Consider the following 18909-nt stretch of genomic DNA (forward strand, 5'->3'; position numbering starts at 1 on the left):
GTGGCGGTCCACGGTGCGACTAGCCTTACATGTCCCGGCGCTGCAGCCTGGATCCAGAACGATAGACGGGGACGTCGTTCCCGAGATGCGGGGGGATGCAAGGCGGCCGAGGATTGGCTGGGAACAGCCATTGATTGGCAGATCAAGCTGTTCATATCCGGTTTGTCTGCGTTGTTCTTGTTGCGCTAATAACGTCTGTACTAGGGCTCGGTTTAATTGGCTCTGTGTCTCTGACCACGTCCATGTGATTCCTTTGGTGGGATCGAGAAGGCAGTGGTGTCTTTTACCATGGTTGTGCCCAAGAATATGGTCTCCAAGGATCCCTGCACTTCAAATCTCCGACTCCGCCAAGCACAAAGCTTTTCAGTGAAGCTAGCAATTGTGCATGAATAAAAGTAATACTAAGCTACAAGGATGGAGAGATCTGACAACATAGCAGGCTTCTAATTGCGAATAAGTTTATAGCAGCTGGTTACGAACAAGAGACACGGCGTCTCGACCCTCGAATGTTGGTTACCACGACGACCAGCACGGACGGGCGCGACTCGTTCCTACCTAGATTGACGGACAAAATGCACGCCTGGGAGCGTGCGGCGAGGTTTGTATGGACATCACCGCCGCCAGCGACGGTTCGGGCCTTCCGGCAGCCGGAGGCCTTGAGGGGAAAGGGGAAACGCATGCAACTCCAGCCTAAATTGCTCAGACATTCAGACTAGTGTTGTGTGATGTCAGCCGGAGGCCTTGAGGGGCGGGAAAACGACGCGGGGATGCTCTGGGCCTGTTTAGATGCATCCTAAATGTTATAATTTTTACACTCTCTTTCCATCACATCAATTTTGGGACACATATATGGAGCAGTAAATGTATGTAAAAAAATAACTAATTGCACAGTTTAATTGTACATCACGAGACGAATCTTTTGAGCCTAATTAGTTCATGATTAGATAAAATTTGTCAAAATACAAACGAAAGTGCTACAGTGTCACTATTGCAAATTTTTTGCAATCTAAACAAGAGCTCTATGGACGCTGCCATGAATCGGGCTCTACTCAGCAAGTCAGCAGGCCTGCAGACAAGCGTCGCTGCCTCCATCTATGAAGCACCGATACTGCACCGAACCACAGTATCAGTATCTCGATACGTATCCGATACTTCGATACACCGATACTCCTCCGATACCGTATCGGTAAAGTATCAGAAAATAAGGGCAGAAAAATAAATAAAATTAATCCCGATACTTATTCGATACACTTCGATACCTCTTCGATACTTTATGGCCCATAACCACTCATTTTGCAGCCCGTAGACTCAACAGCCATGCAGCTAAATGTTACTTGCTATTTCATATTATTAGTTATTTCTCTTTAGAACTTTATTGCAAGAACAAAATACTATGCTGTCTGGAATGTGTTATTGAACCATGCTTTCTTTAATTATCTTTATTGTTATTTTTATTTTTATTTTTTATATTTTGGAGTATCGGAGTATCCTTATTTTTCGTAGCTGCCGTATCGCCGTATCGGAGTATCAGTATCGGAGTATCCAGTATCCGTGCATCGTAGGCCTCCATTCCCTCGCTCTTCCACCGACACAGCATGTTACAGCTACTGGCAATGGAGCCACAAGTTTGCAGGGGAGGACTTCGTAGGCAGCGCGCTTGCTCGCTTTCAGATTGGGTCTTGACCTAGCCAGGGAGCTGCACGCACCCGCTGGTTCGCGCGCGGAAGCCAAGGTGAAAGGGAACGCGTGGAGAAATCCAAGCTGTCCGATTGATCTTGCAAGTTGATTCAAGTTGCGCATTGGGGATTTGGGATCGCCCCTGACGATTACTATAAAGCCAGTGCTGTCTGGTGTGGATGGATAAGCTCCATTCTAATAGAAGTTCAGGAGCCCTGAATCAATATTCTGCTAGTGTGGCTGGGCCTGGTATGGTGGTTGGACGGCAGGCGCAGATGCAGCAAGGCGAGCTGTATCTGCTGGCCAGGGTGTCAAGGCCGATATTTGGTACGCCTTTACATTCTTCTCCAGAAGTTGCAGCGATAGACTGTTTTGCAGCAGAATGTTTTGCAGTAAAATTTTCAAACTAGTGCAATTTTTCAGCTCCATTTAAGTCATGCTTTGCAGCCATGTTTTCATGCTAGTAACTCTCCAGCCCCGACATTACTCCATATAAGTCATATACTACAACTACTGACAAATTCAGCCTGCGTTCAAATGGGCAGTGACATTCACACGTTCGACATTAAACCCAAGCACAATCCGAACGATAAAACCGTCGAAGATAGCTATGCCAGTAAATTGATCTATCAGAAAAGCTGGTGTGCCCCACCACACCGTGCCATAAACATCATAGTTGAAAGCTGATCAAGCAAGCACAAACTGAAACAAACGAATATCCTAAATGACTACTTTCAAACATCAGATACTTCGATAAGCTACTAGCAGAATAAACGCAATGACCAAATAGGCTAATGCATTCATGTTGAATACTACACTCCCTCAAGCTTCTGGATCTAGACAAATGAGCACAAAAGTAATTATTGTTGCCAGGGGAAGAAAAACTGCAACAAATGACAAAGAAGCCAACAGAATATCACGAACGAGCATAATTGCAACATTCAGCACCTGTAAAGTGGCTGAAAAGAAACCAGAATACTGAGTACGATAGCAAAAGTAATAGCAGAGTTTACACGATGAAACACAGAATACTGCGAGGTACTAGGGTATCACACTACAAGTTCCAACCACATCAACTCTGCAGCAGGACATTCCTGCTTGACCCCTTAGTTAACAAGGCCACCTCGGAGGCGGAGGACCAGATGAAGAGTGGATTCCTTCTGGATGTTGTAATCTGCCAAGGTACGTCCATCCTCCAGCTGCTTCCCAGCGAAGATGAGCCTCTGCTGATCTGGAGGAATTCCCTCCTTGTCCTGGATTTTGGCCTTGACATTATCAATGGTGTCGGAGCTCTCCACCTCCAGGGTGATGGTCTTGCCAGTCAATGTCTTGACAAAGATCTGCATCCCTCCCCTGAGACGCAGGACAAGATGAAGAGTAGATTCCTTCTGAATGTTGTAGTCTGCCAATGTGCGCCCATCCTCGAGCTGCTTCCCAGCAAAGATAAGCCGCTGCTGGTCTGGTGGGATGCCTTCCTTGTCCTGGATCTTGGCCTTAACGTTGTCAATCGTGTCTGAGCTCTCAACTTCAAGTGTGATGGTCTTTCCAGTGAGGGTCTTGACAAAAATCTGCATCCCTCCTCGGAGGCGGAGGACCAAGTGAAGAGTAGACTCTTTCTGGATATTGTAATCAGCTAATGTCCGCCCATCCTCCAGCTGCTTTCCAGCAAAGATGATTCGCTGCTGGTCCGGTGGGATGCCCTCCTTGTCCTGGATCTTTGCCTTGACATTGTCAATTGTGTCAGAGCTCTCGACCTCGAGCGTGATAGTCTTCCCAGTAAGTGTCTTCACAAAGATCTGCATCCCTCCTCGGAGGCGGAGGACCAAGTGAAGAGTAGACTCCTTCTGGATATTGTAGTCAGCCAAAGTACGGCCATCCTCAAGCTGCTTTCCGGCAAAGATGAGCCTCTGCTGGTCAGGTGGGATTCCCTCTTTGTCCTGAATCTTTGCCTTGACATTGTCAATGGTGTCAGAGCTCTCAACCTCAAGAGTTATGGTCTTCCCAGTGAGGGTCTTCACAAATATCTGCATTCCACCCCTCAGACGGAGGACAAGGTGGAGGGTGGACTCCTTCTGGATGTTATAGTCAGCAAGCGTACGACCATCCTCAAGCTGCTTGCCAGCAAAGATGAGCCTCTGCTGGTCCGGGGGGATGCCCTCCTTATCCTGAATCTTGGCCTTGACATTGTCGATGGTGTCGGAGCTCTCCACCTCCAGGGTGATGGTCTTCCCAGTGAGGGTCTTCACAAATATCTGCATGCCACCCCTCAGACGCAGGACAAGGTGGAGAGTAGACTCCTTTTGGATGTTGTAGTCTGCCAGGGTGCGACCATCCTCTAGCTGCTTGCCAGCAAAGATGAGCCTCTGCTGGTCCGGGGGGATGCCCTCCTTGTCCTGGATCTTGGCTTTGACATTGTCAATGGTGTCTAAGCTCTCCACCTCCAGGGTGATGGTCTTCCCAGTGAGGGTCTTAACAAAGATCTGCATCTGTTTCAGACAAATAGAATAATATCAGATTGATTGCAAATATGCGTATATGTAGAGATATGATTTGTATTTGAGCAAATTGAAATATAACATCACAAAAGTCCAGATGCTACATAGAGGACACAGATGTACTGATAACTACAACAGGATTTGTTTGAACAGACTAACATGATCAAACAAAGGATGGAAATAAGACAGACATGCCAAAAGTAGACAGCACAATAAGTTTTGTCCTTCCTAGCGACGACGGAAGGCGAGGAAACAAACGTGCAACAAACTAGTCTCATCGAAAGGGCTAGACTAAATTTAGGTAGAATCCATGGATTATGATGTCTCTGGAAGCATCAATGAGTAACAGCAGTCTTTGAGGTTTTATAGAATACAAAATCATACTGCGTTATAATCCCTAAACTAGCTTCATTGGCATAAAACGATTCCATTCAGAAATAAAATGACCTGATCCCCAAAATATACCAAATCATGTATTCCTAATCACAATAAACTCCATGATCAAACTAGTCTCATCTTCCATGATTCTCTGAAGCACTTATATAAAAGTGGAAACAGATAAAAGTATCACAGATCTACACAACATATATCACTACATTTACCTGTCCCAATACACCTATAAGATTGTACCAAAAACATGTCACGATACCAGGATCACTTATTTGCTAGAATCACAGGCCAAAAGCATGCCACGATACAAGTATCGGACCGGAATTGTAAGTAATTTGTGCATGAATATTAAAAAACAAGCAAATCGCAAATAACTGAGTCATCGAGAAACCCTAGGCTAGATCGGTTCAAACCGTAGAAATCGCATCGATCGGAGCAGCATCTCTACCAGATGCGGATCAGAGCAAGGAGCAAGGAACTGAGTCGATACCTTTGCAGGGGCGGAGATCTCTGCGGAGCGACGAGCCGGAGGCGTTCCTGGAAACCGCGACACGAGCGAACACGAGGAGATTGGGAACAGAACCTGGGTGGTCGGAATCTGATCTGAGCCTCGGCGTCGCGATGGGAGGGTATTTATGATTTGAGGGAGAGGCGGTCGCGGCGTGCCTTGGTGGTTAAGGTCAGCCCAGCCCGCCAGCCGGGTTGGACCACGACTCCTCCGCGTCGGTGTCGGTCGCTCGTGGCTGGCTTCCAGAATTCACGAGGAGGATCCGGTCCGGTCTCTTCCATCACAGCCGGGCCGTAGTTTTGATGGTCAGGCCCATGTTCTGTGATCCGAAGCCCACCAGCGCACAAACTCACGCGAGACGCGTCGCCGTTGGGCGGGCGTGCAGAGGGCCCCCAATTATAGATATGCTGTGTCCCCGGGGCCCCATCCAGCCAGAGCCCACGACGGTTGCGGCGACGCTGGCCCAGTTTCAAGTTGTCCCGAGCAGCGTGGACAGCAGCAGGGGGGCCGTTGGCGCTGTTGCCCGTTGGCAGCAGGGGGGCCCCCACTTCCATTCCTTCGTGCTAACGCTTCTGCCACGTTCATCCCCGGACCGAAACACTGTTCCTGGGGTTAACCACTTGGGCCCAGGAGCCCACCGCGCCGCCCGTGCCACCTGACCCTGGCCATGCCCCGCTAGCGCGCCTGCGACTGCGAGCACCACCCGTGTCGTCTCCTAGCGGACGGCGTCGTTGATGACGACCCAGCAAGGAGTGATAGGGGCGGTTACGTGTAATCCACGTAATGGCATCATGACAAGCTGTCCAACGGCCCGGCGTGCCTGCTCGCGCTGCCGCACGTGGCACAGCTGTACGCTAGTGGAAACCAGCCCACGCCCCGTCGAGCAGCTGAGCTCGAGCCCCATTCACCCGGCTCTATCCGGCTAAGCATGGACCAGCGCGGTCGAGATTAAGCAAGCTAGCTAGCGCCAAAAGACACAAGGATGCCGCAGGTCCACAGCTATAATCTAAGAACGCTGTAGAAGCTTCTAATCCTGGCCGGAGCACTTCAGAAACGGAATGCTGGTTGCCGGTATACTAGCAGTCGTGTGTCTTTTAGGCCCTACCACATGCTTGCTTTGGATATGCTTGCTGCTGTCTACCTGTTGTGAGAACGGAACGGGCAGGGCCGGGGAGCCATCAGCAATCATGCATGGATGGAAGACTTGGTAATGACCGAGGCCGGCGAGAGGGAGCCTCGCCGCATGACATCTTTCAGGCGCAATGACGGGGAGGTTAGGCTGCCCTGGGAAAGCACCGTGCATGCAGAAACTGAGCTTAAGTGTATGCGCTTTGGACAAACACTGAAGACTGCGGCAAACACGACCAGTGCCGAGCTGCCGATCGAGACATGAGCATGCTTCCGTGCGTGCGTGTTTCTGGTGAAGGCGCACTGCCGAGCAAGGATGGAGGACTTCCATGTCGTCGGAGGGGTCAGACGAGACGACTGATGAGCTAGCACCACGCCTTCTCCCGCGGGGCACGCGAGCCGCGTTACTTGACCGCTGCAGTGACGCCAACCGAGCTCCGTCTCCCTCGACCAGTTCGAAGAGGATAGGTGGAGGCGCGCATCTCCCACCCCTTCTTCCGATACCGCAGGATCAAAGGGATCCAAGATCCTGCCGGTGATCGAGCAACCACGATCCGTGCTGATCAAGGCCGTAGCTGCGGCCTGTCGCTCCACTGAGCACTGGCAGGTTCATTTCGTCAAGTCAAGCAAGTCGATGCATTATGCAGGGTGCGCGGCAGAGTTCTGAATCTCTGATCAATGCTTGGGTTGGGGAGGTGGAAGAAAAAGGATGACAGGAGGGACCACGGAAATGGAGGCGTTAAGGTGAATTTGCCGCCGGTATTCGTAGGACCTCGTGGGCCGATAAGGCGGTTTACCACCCCAGGCCCAGTAGCCCCTGTTGCCGTTTCCGTCGACGGCCCAAACAGCTTCTTGTGCATCCATCGCGGCGCGGTGGTCGGCTGGCGGCGACGCGGCGTCAGGCCAGGCCCCGGGCAATGGCGAAGGGCCTGGAGCAGAACTGACCGGTGGTGCTGTCTCTGGACCGGCAGATACTGCGGGCGCCCAACTCACCGGCGCTGCTGCCGGGGCACGCGGCGCGGCTGGCAAAGAAGGCGCCAAGGCGGCCTTCTTCCTTCTTTCTAAGGTGTTGAGGAGCGGTTGCTCCACAACATCGAGGATTCATGGACTTCCTCCACGCCGCGCGAACCACCCCTGCCTCCTCAAGCGGGGCCGCCCGACGTAGATCTCGCAAGCCTGGCTTCGACCTGCCCGATCCCGTGAGTTTCTCGTCTCTTCAGGTTTCACCTTCCTACCTTATGCACAATTGTAATGGTACGTACGTTTCACCTTTGCGTAGATGAATCTTCTAAATCTGTGTGATTTCCGTAAGGGACCGTTTGTATCCTCTTATTCTTTTCTGAAGGAATTAAAAATTTATTTAATAGGCTATTTGGCTTAGAATTTAACATCACACCATTTTCCAACCCTTTCCAAAATTTAGATATAAGTCTATCCTAAATCTATTCTAAATTTATAGTATGGAGAAGAAAATTTATTCTATACGCCATCAAGCTATATTTCTTTTCCGTAACTTATATCAAACTTTTTGACTCACTACTCTATAGTAGAAATATAGCATATAAGTATCTCCATCATATGATCAACAATAGTATACAAATATATTCCGTATATAATCATATTAGCTTCGTAGATTTGTATTTAAATTATGATTATTAGAATCAAATTCAATTCCAAGGTTCCAAACGGGACCTAATAGTTTGTCTATGTACCCTGTAGAATACATATAGTTGCAAAGCAGCTCTCCTGCGTACTCCAAAAAAAAAAAGTTGCAAACCAATATTTTTCTCAGTGTAAATCCGCTATCACCATAAAAACTGATGCTCTCCTCTTACATTTTGAGATTCATGGTCTTGGGGGTTTGTTCATGGCATGAGTAAAATTTGTAGCATTCAGGAACTGGCATACCTGCATTATCCAAATGACCAACTTGTTACACTAACACCATTGTTGTTGACAGTTGTTTAGATCTTTTCTTCCATGAAATTGTCCTCCTACATTTTACTATTTGAGGTGCATGGTTTGGAGGGTATGCATTCAGGAACTAGTATGCCTTTGCAATTTTGCATTGCCCATATGACCAACATGTTAGACCAACACCATTGTTGTTGGCAGTTGTTTAGATCTTTCTTTCCTATGAAATTGACTATAAGTATACAAGGCTATGATGTTTATGTAGCTGTATTATACTTCATACAACACAACAATTGATCAACTATTTTTGCAGCTGTACCTTGAGTCATTAAACTCTAAACTTAGAACACTGGGCAGACACTATCGGGACCTAAATCCACCCCTTTAGCTGTAGGACACGAGGCTAGAGGACAGTGTTCTCCAGCTGTGCCCCACCAATCGATGCTTTTGTTCTCCATTGTCAGTGAGAAGTACAGCACCACCCCCATGAATGCAACTCCAGCGTCAAGCGCAGCAGAGAGAATGTAGTTGTACCTTGTCCACCACTTCTTCCGGTACCGGAACACAAAGAAATTGAAGATGGTGCCAACGAGCAGCCATGAGTTATAGTTCACAGCCGTTGCTGGGGGCATGCTGGCCGTTGCACCAAGGAGCACTGGCAGATTGATCAACGGTATCCACCTCTGGTTGGGGAACATCCTGTGGAGAGCGTATACAATAACTGGGCCTGCTGCGCCAATGAGGAAAAACCAGTTGAGGGCGCCGTAGTTCCCAGCTGACCCAAAGATGCGCCTCGGACCGACAAGGCCCCATATCACTGATGCATCAAAGAACACACGGTCACGAGGGCATGTCCACGGGCTGTCTGGTGGGAGTGAATCCGAGCAGATGTCCTTGATGGAGCCGAGCAGCCACCATGCCGTCCCAAGGTTGACCGTGCCAGCCACGATAGTACCAACAAACTAATCAAATACAGTACCTGAAGGTTAGTACCTTTTGCTTTTTATACATGTCACCAATTCACTTGCAAGAACAATGCATTAGGGACTTCCATTTATTACCTGAACAAGGAACATGGATTTGGGAGGGATCTTCATATAGTGGCCAAGCTTGAAGTCCGAGAGGAAAGCAACAGCCTGTGACATGCTCATGTAGCCATAAACCTTGAAGCAGACGTTGGCAATAGGATAGCCCGGCATAATCAGACCCATGGCATACTCAGTGATCACATTCAGACCAGGTGACTGCCCAATGCATTTTGGAGGGTCTGTCAGCTTATTTACATAGATGATCACAATGCAAGACAATACCTGAAGCATCAAAGACATCAGAGCATGCTAATCTGTTACTTGCCTGGTTGGTTGTCGCAGTGATGATGCTGATGGGAAGGGTGAAGATGAATGCCATGCCACACGCGAAGATGAGACCCCACCATGGGAGCTGGACCTCGCGCTTCAGTACAGTGCAGAGGAGGAGGGCCACTGTAACTGAAAGCGCCATCAGCGAGTAGAACCACCATGCAGGGATGTCATCATACTTCTTCATCAACCTTGTGTGGATGTCAGGCGTCTCCTGCTGCGATGCTTTGAAGCGGTGGTAGATTTCCCTGCACATAGGTATGTCCCGTCTTAGAGAAACATCATGCATTTCAGTTCAGAAGCCATACGTAATCATAGCATGTGGTTGTTTTCTATGTACTGAGTTGAGATGCCATACTTTCCGTAGAAGAGCCCGACATGCGTTATGGTGGCAGCAATGGTGGCGAAGCTGAACCCATAACTGAGTGCGAAGAATATGCTGAGGTTGACTTTGCCATGCTGATTGTACGCATCCTTATCAAGCTGAAACTGAGTGTTGACAATTGAAGGGATGTTGTACTTGGTGCCGTTTGACATGAACAGGTGTGAAGAGAAGATGGGGAACGTCTTGGCGTTGCACAGGTTGAACCCCCAATATGCTATCGGCATGATCAGATAGACTAAGAACACATAGCCAAAGAAGATGTTGACGGTGGCGAAGAAGGGCGAGATGAGGGGACTGAAGAGGAAGGAGGAGACCGTGGACCAGGCGAGTGTGAAGGCGCCGAGGCCAAGGCCCTCCATGCCTGACCCAAGCTGCTGCGCTGTAACGGACTTGGAGAAGAGCCAGCACACCCATGAGATGGACGTCAGGGCCGGGAAGAGGTAGTCTGTAACGGCGTACCATACAAAGCTGCACGCGAGCGCCACCATGAAGAACTTGGAGCGGGAGATCTGGCGCGAACCTGTGCCGGCATCATCCTTCTCGTGATGTGCCCTGGTTCAACATTGAGGACATGATCAGAGCTGTTGTTAGTGGCATTTCTACAGCTGAAACATGAAAAATATGCAGTGGGTACTGTGACTATAGCTGGTTCTTGAATCAGACTGTATCATTGTAATAATAGATCAATTATGTCTCATTTTGAGGCTACCAATTGTACGGTGAAAAGTTGCAGTCGTTCAGAATTCTTCGTATTTGATCCCCAAGTTTGCTTATGTAAACAAGATACTAGTCCTGAATGGTATGCTCAGACCAAATACTAACCCGAGGTAAGTTTTGCCAGACCAAATACTGCTGCTGTAGAAGCGATGCAGAAATTTGGATACAATCCATTCTTACAGCAATCCTCAGTTAGAATGTATGCAACCGACAGGCTCCGATCAGCTAGCAGATCTCTAATCCCTTCGCAACAATACTAGATTACACAGGTGATCACCCCGTTTAAACAATCGTTGTGCGGGATGGCAGAGCGACACTATAAGATCCCATATCAAATTCTGCTTAGCTATATACCAGAATACAATGCCATGTTTCTTATCTGTTGTCAGTAATACGCGGCGTCTCTTTCAGAGCGCGTAAGAAAACCTCTAACTAGTCCAAGCCTAACAGGCATGGGCACGAAGCCAGGAACGCAAGTCTGCGAGCATGTGCAAGGACCGCTGCCGCGCCCGACTTTTCAAGGCCGCTTGGACGCGCGCCCGGACCACGCGCGAGCAGTCGGCTACTGAAACCCACCCACTTGCTCTCGGTCAGAGCTGCGCAGTGTAAGTCAGGCCTCGCAGACCCGCAGCCATGCGCGCGTGTGGGCGGGCGTTCAGCCGTTCACATGGCGCCGACCGGCTGCGGCACGGGACCAGTGACAAGGAAAAAAAACAAGCGAGCTCGTCTAGAACTGGCAGAAAAACGCCGACCCCGGCGTCGCTGTCCCCACCCGTCCCGTTATCCTGGACTTGGACCGGCCCCATGGCACGAACGGAGCAGACCATCCGGCGACTCGAGGCTAGCTTGGCTTCTCCTACGCCACGGAGACTTGATCGTTTGGTCTAGCGTCTGGATCACGTACGGGAGATAAAGATAGCCAGGTTCAGAGGCTGAGCAAGACAGCAAGCCACACCAATGCAAGTTGCGTTTCTGTATAGATGCAGATGGGCGCTGAGCAAAGTATCACTAAACTAGTTGCGGATGCGGCCACGGCTGGTGTGGCTTTCTCAACTCGCAAGGCCTGGTGGACTTCACGGGAAGACGACTGGCAAACTGGTAAGAGAGGCCTCCCCTTTATCATCTAGTGATGCAGGGAAAACAATGTTGTGAATGGGACTCATGATGCCGGGACGACGAAGCGGGGCCGGCCGTCGGAGTGGTTGCGCCGCAATCATGGGCTGACGCTTTGGGATCTCGAGTTCTGATGAAAGGGGATGCTGGTTTTTCAGTTTCGTTAAGCGGTAGCAGTACCTAGACGACGAACCTCTAACCAGCGGCACTGCAGTACAGGCTGACAAGTTTCAGCATCACCTAATGACTAGATGATAGTGCCTAGGTTAGGTCAGTTATAGGTGGAGCTAGTCATGAAAACCAGTACGAACTATGATGGGATTAGCAAAGAGCAATAACAGGGTATGTAGTGTTAGGGTGTGTTTGGCCAGGGACTAAAGTTTAGTACATGGAATCTTCGGATACTAATTAGGAGGACTAAATATAAGATAATTATAAAACTAATTACATCGGATGGAGGTTAATTCACGAGATGAATCTATTAAGACTAATTAATCAATCATTAGCATATATTTATTGTAGCATCATCTTATCAAATTATGGACTAATTAGGCTTAATAGATTCATTTTGCAAATTAGTCTCCATCTGTGCAATTAGTTTTATAATTAGTCCATTTTTAATAGATTCGTGGTGGGTTACTAAAGCCCATCCATCCTTGAATCAGTTGTTGAGAGGGCGAGAGGGCTATCTATCGTGTGAAGAGGAAAGAGATCGTCCAACTCATGCATCATGATGATGCTCTCAATATTCTTCCTCTTCAAAAGTAGTGTGGCGGTAAAACTTGCGCTCACCGGAAGAGGGAGACCTGGACGAGCGTGCTCGGCCACCACATGTGCGCGGGTTCCACCACGTACTTGCGCATCAGCCCCGCCCACCCGTATCCGAGCACCTTGAATTGAAGCAGCCATTGAAGCAATAGCAAGAAATTCTACGAAGAAGTAAGCTAGGTAGGTAGGTACCTGCGTGGTGATGACGAGGAGCCAAGCGGTGAAGAATGAGATGTGGCGGTGGTAGAAGGCGCGGATGATGTCGATGATGCCGACGGCGTAGGCGTTGCCGCCGCCGAAGGCGAAGCCGGCGTTGGCGAAGATGGAGATGAGCACGTGCTCCTTCATGTTGAAGGGCCCCGGGTTGAGGCTCCACTCGCCGCTGCCGAGCAGTGCGGGCGCCCGGAACCTGGTGCGCGGCAGCACCCGGGCCATGAAGTGGCCCACGGGCAGCGACACCATCTGCGTCACGATGAGCGGCTCCGTCCGGTAGCTGAAGAACTGGTTGAGGAAGCTCATGAGCGCGCACGACAGCAGCCCGATGCTCCACATCCGGAACGTCCACACCGGCAGCGACGGGTCGTCCGTCGACGGCACCGTCAGCCGCACCTGCTCGATCGGCGACGCCTCCTCCTCCTCCTCCTCCTCGCCGCCGCCACCGCCGCCGGCGACGCCCTCCTCCTCCTTGCCGGCCGCCGCCAGGCCGCGGTCGTCCGCGCCGATCTCACCCATCGCGTGTGGGCGGATTGAATAATGCCGGCGGCCCAGCTGCCCGCGCGTGCCGCTGCGCTTTTGAGCGCGAGCGAGGAAGAGCTTTTGTCCGCGCCGCTCCATGTGAATGCATGGTGCGCGAGCTCTTGACGAGTAAACGCACCGGCGCCGGCGGCCGGCGTGTTCGGCATCCGTGACAGGACCCCCGCGCGCGCGACATTGCCCCGCGTCGCATCGCACGCCCGTCCAAGGTCGCCGGATCGCGACGCGACGCCGCAGCGGTCGTCCGACGCGGCCGCGCGAGTGCAGACTGCGCGGCGCGTCGGCGGCTGGGGTTTCGTGTGCCGGCGCCGGGGCGACGGGGAGGTTCAGCTACGGGCGGGACGAAAGCGACGTGGCATGTCCTATCCCGGGCTGTTTTGCCTGTTTTCCGGAGGAATCTGCCTGCAACTTACGATAGACGGGGACGTCGTTCCCGAGATGCGGGGGGATGCAAGGCGGCCGAGGATTGGCTGGGAACAGCCATTGATTGGCAGATCAAGCTGTTCATATCCGGTTTGTCTGCGTTGTTCTTGTTGCGCTAATAACGTCTGTACTAGGGCTCGGTTTAATTGGCTCTGTGTCTCTGACCACGTCCATGTGATTCCTTTGGTGGGATCGAGAAGGCAGTGGTGTCTTTTACCATGGTTGTGCCCAAGAATATGGTCTCCAAGGATCCCTGCACTTCAAATCTCCGACTCCGCCAAGCACAAAGCTTTTCAGTGAAGCTAGCAATTGTGCATGAATAAAAGTAATACTAAGCTACTAGGATGGAGAGATCTGACAACATAGCAGGCTTCTAATTGCGAATAAGTTTATAGCAGCTGGTTACAAAGTTTTCGCTAGCTGTATTCGGATGCGACCAAACGGCTAGTACGTAATTATCAGTGTTTTCCTAGACGGAAAACGGTAGACGAACGGCGAGGGGCTGTTTAGGGTTTAGACGGGTCTAGACGGGTTTAAACGGGAATTAAACGGCCTAAACGGTTTGCTACTGTAGGATTTTTCAGCAAGATTAACCTTAACAATTGCCCCTGACCGTTTTCTTGCTCTGTTGACAGTACAATAGAACTTGCTTTCAACAATATCTCGCAAATTAGTAGAACTCATAACAAGTAAGAATAGTCTGACCTTCACATATATTTGGAACAAAGATATGCAAATTTGCTATTATTTTCACTACACATGATGTTCTTGTCTGAGCGTATGGCATTGAAGGCAGGCTAGGGCGAAAAGGGCATGAATAGCTAGCTCTAGCTTCAGTCAACGCATTATCAGAAGCTAACAGTGCCACCTCGGCTGCACCAAACGGATCATAATCTAGATTTGCATCTTCCTCAATCACTGGTAGATTGACCGAACACCAACTCAAAACAAACTCATCATGAGGAATTGCTAGAATCTGGGTCAAAAAAGGAACCTGCAAAATTGAAATTGAAATAAAGCATTGTCTTGACTTAAAAAGAGGTTCTAAAGAAAATGCAGGACATAAAAGGTAGTGGAAGTAGCTAGTAAGTAAAAAGCTTACAGTGTTAGTCATAAAGGATGATCTGAAGTTTGAATCATCAGAAAAAACATCAACTAGACGCAACGCACTGATAAGCACAGATCCCATGGGGTAACTCTTATCATGGGAATCAGAAGTATTTTGTTGTTTTCTTCCAAATGCAGTCTTCAGCAAATTAAGAACCTGCAGCAATCATGCAAAATAAAAATTTGGAGAAACTGAACGTAATTTGTGTAGCAGCAGATACATAGTAATATATTCGTGGGCAGCGATCAGCCACATGAGAACTGACCTCTAGAGCCAAGGTTTGCCCTAGTCGCATGCTGTTTGGTGAAGTGGCAACTTCATCAAGGTAAGAAACGCTTTCAGCTTCACAAAGTTGCAACAGCTGGAAATTGGTTTATATCAACAATTTAATCAGTAACCCAATACTAGGTATGCGCTACTCCACTCCAATTATGATAAATCATGTGCGGTTAACTTACAATAGAAAGTATCTTTGCCTTGAGCCTGGAAATGGAAGCAACAATATCAGTTGATCCTTTCAAAAAGTAAGGAACAACCAACTTTAATATAGTGTGAGAAAGTGAAAGTATGCCTCCATTCCTAGAGAGTTCCTGCATGAGTGATAAATTCATTAAGATTCCAGCTTCCAAGAGCATTGCATCCATAAACTATAGTATCACTGATAGCAACTACTGATCTCTCATAATGCAGAAAAAAAGGAAATTGCAGTAAGCATTCTTTTTTCCCCTCAATAGCATAAAAACGACACCTTGAAAGATAGGTGAGTACCTTATTTTTTAAAATACGATCTCCAAACAGTTTTTGCTGGCACAGCAGCAAAAGAAATTGCAATGATGCTTCGCACTGTTGGCAGATGAAGTGAGCAAGACGACACTCCAATGAACCAATAGGAATGGAACCAAAGCTCATTGATGATAATCTGAAACTCAACAACCTCACATCTTCATGCAGACTATCAAAGGCCACATCCATAAAGATATCAACCTGACCATGAAACATTAAATTACATTAATATGGAGACAAATAATATACTACAAGTGTTCATAAGCAGATTAAACATGCTCAATTCAGCTCAAAATCAGCAAATGACAGAAAATAATATAGCACCGCAAATAAGTGATAAGCAAAAACATAGATAGTTCTTACAAACAAGCATCACAAATAGGTTCTTACAAACAAAGCAATAGTTCATAAGTTCAGTAGGTAGAGATTAATAGATAGTGGTAATATGGAATTATGGATGATGGTCAAAGCCTCTAGCTTAACCCATCATCCGTCATTGTCTTCCTCCCCCTCTAGCTCATAACCAGTTGTGATCACAACATCTTGGTCCGACTCAAAATCAATATCTTCCTCATTTATTGGCTCTCCATCAGTTTCGGACAAGGGCGCTTCTTCAATCTCTCTTTCCATAGCTAATCTTGCACTCCTACGAAGTTTTGTGACTGAATCAGGACCACACGTCTCAGCAATTAATCTCCATGTGAGACCTGTTACACGGTCAACATCAGACCCCTCTTCATCTGCACCTTGGGCCATCCATCCTTGAGCAAATGTTGCTTCGGTTGCTACAAGCGGGTCTGCCCTTTTGTTGTTTTGAGCTTTATTTTTCCTCTTTGCATGAAGATGATTGAATCTAACATAGACCAGTTGTTCAACCCTCTCACATGTGAGCCTATTCCTTTTCTTTGTATGGATCTACAATATATCAAATTCATGGAGCTGCAATTAGTGTTGCTGAAAAATATGACACATGCTGAAATGATCAACTAAATTTTTGTAGACTTACTCCTTCAAAACAGCTCCAATTCCTTTCACAACCCGAGGCACTTGATGTTAAAGAGAGGATTCTAATAGCAAACTTTTGCAGTGTTGGAACTTGTGTTCCATAATTTGCCCACCACTTAGCTGCACAAGAAAAATACTTAAGATTTATACAACAAGGCTGAGCAGCCAACTACCAAATTTGATGCAAATAACTTAAATACCTGGACTGAAATTATAATCCTTGCAGCCCAACTGAGCTACATTTTTACCAAAATGTCCATCTTTATCTTTGAACTTGTGGAAGTCTTCATTGAGCACTTGATTTTGCTTGTCATAGTCACCATGGTAGAATGTTTCAACAGCAGCAAAAAACCCATCTATGACATCCTCATTGTGAAAGATAGAGGGCTTGCTGTAGCTATAATAAGGGTTTAAGCAATATGCAGCCATGTGAATAGGACAGTCCAACCGTTTTTTCATTTTTTCATCCATGATTTCTATTATGCTCTTGTACAAACCAGTCCCATTCTTGTCCAGATTTCCAACAGCTATTCTAATTTCTTCTTTAGCCTTAAGAATTTCACCATAAAGCCAAGGCATTGATGGTTTAGTATCTCCATCAACCATGCGAAGAACGTTAACTAACGGCTCAAATACTCTCAAGCAAAGAGAAACACCATTCCAAAAACTAGGCTTCACTAATGTGGCTGTAGCTTGTACACCTTTGGCACTTTTCTTGACATGGCTAATTTTCTCCCATTCCTCGCTTTGGGACATCATCCTTAGCCGATCTTTCTTCTCATACAAGCTTTGCAAAGTGAGAAAAGTGGAAGCAAATCTGGTCACGCCGGGCCTAACAATGTCTCTTTTCTTTGTGAATTTCCTCATTACAGACAATGTCTTGTGGTGGGCATAAATAAAGATGGTTAGACTTTTTGCTGAATCAAGTGTGTTCTTGAACTTTCTCATCTTCCCAATTCCTTCAAGCACTAGGTTTATAGTGTGGGTTGCACATGAAGTCCAAAATAGATTGGGTCTCTTGACATAAAGCATATCCTTTGCTGCCATATTGTTTGTAGCATTGTCCGTGACCACTTGCACAATGTGCTTCTTGCCATCCCCAAACTTCTCAATAAAGTTGTCCACGAACTCAAAAATGAATTCCCCTGTGTGTGACTCAGCTGAGACTTCCTTTGACTGAACAAAAGATGTTCCAATGCAACGATTAATACACAAGTTCATTATACTCCTCCTCTTTTGATCAGTCCAAGCATCAGTCATAAGAGAGCAGCCAGTTCTTTTCCATTCTTCTGCTTGATCTTTAACTATCTTTTTTGTATCCTCTACTTCCTCATGTAGTAGCTTCTCCCGCAGCTCATGCTGATAAGGCTTCTTTGCACCTGGACCAAAGCGGCCAGCAGCTTCCAACACTTGATCAAACTCATCACAATTTATTGTGTTGAAAGGTATTCTTGAAATTAAAGTACAAGGGTATTTCTTTCAAAATGCAGCAAACAAGATACTTAAATAGTTAAATATAACAACATCCAGCAAATATTTATCTATTTACCTTGCACATAAATCCACCTTGCAATATATCTCTTCAACTTGTGCAGCCTTTCTTTCTGAAATTTTTTGCTGGTGAAGGTTTCTTTGATTGGAACCCAAAGAACTAGAGTCAAGAGAGTTTGTGAATTTATCCATAGGACCCACTGCTCGTGGTTGAGAGCTGCAAAGATCATCAAGGCCCGTGCCATCATCTGTGTCCATCTCATTCGCAACAGCATCTATGACCTCTTGTTTTTCTGATAGCCTAGCAATTTTAGCTTTCCTTGAGTCTCCAATAGCTTTCTTGCACTTCTCTCTATCCTCCGGAGTTGCATTGGGGCATGACCGGACTTGGCCTTTTATGCCAGCAATATGTAGCTTCAGCCTATAAATCCCTGCCTTCACAACCATAGGACATAGCTTGCACTTTATCACATTCAAATCAGCTGGATTAACAAGGGTTCCATACTCCCACCCTATGTCTTCGGAATTCCTTTTAAGTGCTGGCTTGTCCACTGGATTAGGGCTACGTGGATTCGAGGCAGCAGATGACATCCTGCAGGTTGCAATTATACAAATATAGGGTTCTTATTAGTTCATAGGGCCTTCAGTCTCTTATTAGTTCTTATTAGTTCATATTAGTCTCTTATTAGTTCATATTAGTTCATATTGTGATGAGATAGAGGTTGCTTGCTTGCATGCAACCTCTATCTGGGGAAATATGGTGCAAAGCCATACTCAGATTGTCATGCTGGACAGCGCAAAGCTGGTACCTTCTACGTGCTTGGGATCCTGAAGTAGAGGGTATCACCCACAGATAGGAGTACTAGTTGATACGCCGGCCTATCAACTAAAAA

General features: G+C 47.6%; 2 protein-coding genes and 1 pseudogene across 3 annotated transcripts; all 3 read right to left on the bottom strand.

Annotated features, from left to right (window-relative positions):
• Positions 1-2578: 2578 nt before the first annotated feature.
• On the bottom strand, positions 2579-5210 carry LOC112887624 (polyubiquitin-like). Of its 2 annotated transcripts, none has more exons than XM_025953853.1 (2): positions 5053-5210; positions 2579-4163 (listed from the first exon to the last, which is right to left on the bottom strand). In XM_025953853.1, exon 2 carries the CDS (start codon positions 4161-4163, stop codon positions 2784-2786), a length of 1380 nt encoding a protein of 459 aa, XP_025809638.1. In that variant the 5' UTR covers positions 5053-5210; the 3' UTR covers positions 2579-2783. The 2 variants fall into 2 exon arrangements, with proteins under 2 accessions (XP_025809638.1, XP_025809646.1); XM_025953861.1 differs by having other exon boundaries at positions 2579-3935; positions 5053-5201.
• A 3024-nt stretch (positions 5211-8234) lies between these two features.
• On the bottom strand, positions 8235-13228 carry LOC112887604 (oligopeptide transporter 4-like). The gene is made up of 6 exons (XM_025953833.1): positions 12646-13228; positions 12478-12575; positions 9829-10407; positions 9466-9718; positions 9174-9356; positions 8235-9074 (listed from the first exon to the last, which is right to left on the bottom strand). Exons 1-6 carry the CDS (start codon positions 13183-13185, stop codon positions 8454-8456), a joined length of 2274 nt encoding a protein of 757 aa, XP_025809618.1. The 5' UTR covers positions 13186-13228; the 3' UTR covers positions 8235-8453.
• A 1071-nt stretch (positions 13229-14299) lies between these two features.
• On the bottom strand, positions 14300-18607 carry LOC112898566 (annotated as a pseudogene).
• Positions 18608-18909: the final 302 nt, after the last annotated feature.

Source organism: Panicum hallii, chromosome 1 (assembly GCF_002211085.1).
Source record: "Panicum hallii strain FIL2 chromosome 1, PHallii_v3.1, whole genome shotgun sequence".
Classification (NCBI taxonomy): Eukaryota; Viridiplantae; Streptophyta; class Magnoliopsida; order Poales; family Poaceae; genus Panicum; species Panicum hallii.